Here is a 2,085-nt window from a genome sequence, read left to right as displayed (position 1 = left end):
GGCAGCAGCCACAATCTTTTCTTTCAGTGTACAGAAAAGATAAATTGATACAGTTTATCAATAAACCATAGAAACATATTTTTCAGTAAAATTAACATTTATGATGTGTTAAATTAATTCACATTTTATTTATTTATCTTTTTAATTGACCACAACAGCCAATTTTTGGTTGCGTTAGCCAATCGAAATCCTATACTGACATTGCGGATAGGCTAAAATCAAAAATTGGCTGCAGCAACCATAAATTGGCTGTTGCGGCCAATTAAAAATACTATGCCATATTTTACCATCTCATTTGCTGCAGCAGCCAATCTTTTCTTTCGGTGTATTTATTCTTTTACATAATATTTATGTAACCTTCTAACATATTCATCTTGTATTAAATTAATCCAAAAATTTGATTGGATACGTTTGAAACATACGATTTATGATAAATTCGACACAGTTTTCCAACATTACAGTCAAATAATATTAGTGGTGAACAATTTACATCGTTCAGATCACAATAATTATCGCATTCTTCGAGATATTATAGGCTCATTTATTTTCAATGACGGACTTCAATCGTAAAAAAACGAATTTTCCTAATATTTACACTGTTGGAAAAAATGTGTTGAATTTAACATAAATCGCATGTCCCAAACGGTAAATTTTTTAGTTAATTTAACAAGATAAATATGTTAGAAAGTTACACAAATATAATATCAACACAGTTTGTAAACAAATTGTGGAAGCATATTTTTTTAAATTAACATTTATCATATATTAAATTAACCACATTTTATTCTTCATCTTAGAATTTACGTTTTAAAATACTTTATTTTTACATTATTTGTTCACTTACTCATAAATTGTCATTTTGGCAAGAAACGTCGAATATCAATTTAATAGAAAATCTTTAAATAACATAATCACATGTTAAATTAACATTAGAATATGTTGAAAAATTCAATACAAACTGTTGACAAGAATGTGAGTGGACCGTTTCCAACACAAATATACAATTTTTTTGCTGCATATCAGGGTTGGTAAAAAATATGTTTTAAACAGTTTAAAACATGCTTAATTGATGTTTTTAATATGTTTTAAATGTTTTTTTTTATAGTACTGTTTAAAGCATATTTGAAGCATTTTGAAGAACATATTTAAGAAGAAATACAAATATGTTTTATTCTTAAAAAAAAGACATTAGTCTTTACCGATCCTGTTTCTCTGGCGTAGTACATAATGCGCCGAAATTTCGTTCGCAACACGCCACATTCTTCACGTAGATGTCTTGACAAGGAGTCCGTCCACTGTTTACCGCACTTGTAACAAGTGAATGACTGATCCTTTCTGGCACGATTTCTTCTCTTTTTGGGTCCTGAAACAGTTCATAAAAAGGTCTAGTAAGATAAATTTCGTCGCGACCTCTTCTAACTTTTGCACTTTACTCACATCGATCATTTGAATGGAACAGATAATTCGCAAAAGTTAATTAACAGAAAAACATCAAATCTTATCTTTTGTCGTATTCTTCTTTTTAATATACATAATATAATAATACACAAATGCGCACTATACGCGAGCTTCTTATCTCTTGATATCATACAGTGCTCGCCAAAAGTTCCGGGCTGGTTGAATATCTCGGAAAGTATGCATTTTTGAGAAAAATGTTTTAGATAAAAATTGTAGAGTTTAAAAAGATCTATTTAATGATCTTATCAGTTTGATCTTTGGTGTCGCCAATGTCAAGTCAAGGTCACATCGATTTTTTTAAATTGGACACCCTATTTTTTATTTCAGAATCTAATAGCCGATGTCAAAAGCTTTTCAAAACGCTACAATAAAATTCATTCTCATTAAGTACTTTTCGGGTTATAAGACTTGAAAGTTACAGTACCGCCATTATTAGTATTATCCAAGTTGTCCGACGACTGAAATCTCTTGAATGTTGTTCAGCATCATGCCCTAGATAATATTTGTAAGATCAAGGTCATTAGAGATTATTTCTCTTATTTTCATTTTTACATTAAAATGAATTTTTAGTGCAAGAATGAAAAGTTCGCCGCGCCAATGTTACGTAGCATATCGCTGAATTCGCCG

The 2,085-nt window shown here is 30.0% G+C and overlaps 1 protein-coding gene across 1 annotated transcript in view; it reads right to left on the bottom strand.

Annotated features, from left to right (window-relative positions):
- LOC108726950 (zinc finger protein 394-like) overlaps positions 1 to 1,331 on the bottom strand; it is a 6,982-nt gene extending 5,651 nt beyond the window's left edge. Inside the window, exon 1 of the mRNA XM_018454809.1 lies at positions 1,200 to 1,331. Within this exon, the coding sequence (XP_018310311.1) occupies positions 1,200 to 1,260 (61 nt within the window). The 5' untranslated portion in view covers positions 1,261 to 1,331. The remainder of the gene's footprint in view (positions 1 to 1,199) is intronic.
- Positions 1,332 to 2,085: the final 754 nt, after the last annotated feature.

This window comes from Mycetomoellerius zeteki, unplaced genomic scaffold (genome assembly GCF_001594055.1).
Source record: "Mycetomoellerius zeteki isolate Tzet28-1 unplaced genomic scaffold, Tzet1.0 scaffold458, whole genome shotgun sequence".
NCBI classification, from domain to species: Eukaryota; Metazoa; Arthropoda; class Insecta; order Hymenoptera; family Formicidae; genus Mycetomoellerius; species Mycetomoellerius zeteki.
This window is presented reverse-complemented; position numbering and strand designations above follow the sequence as displayed.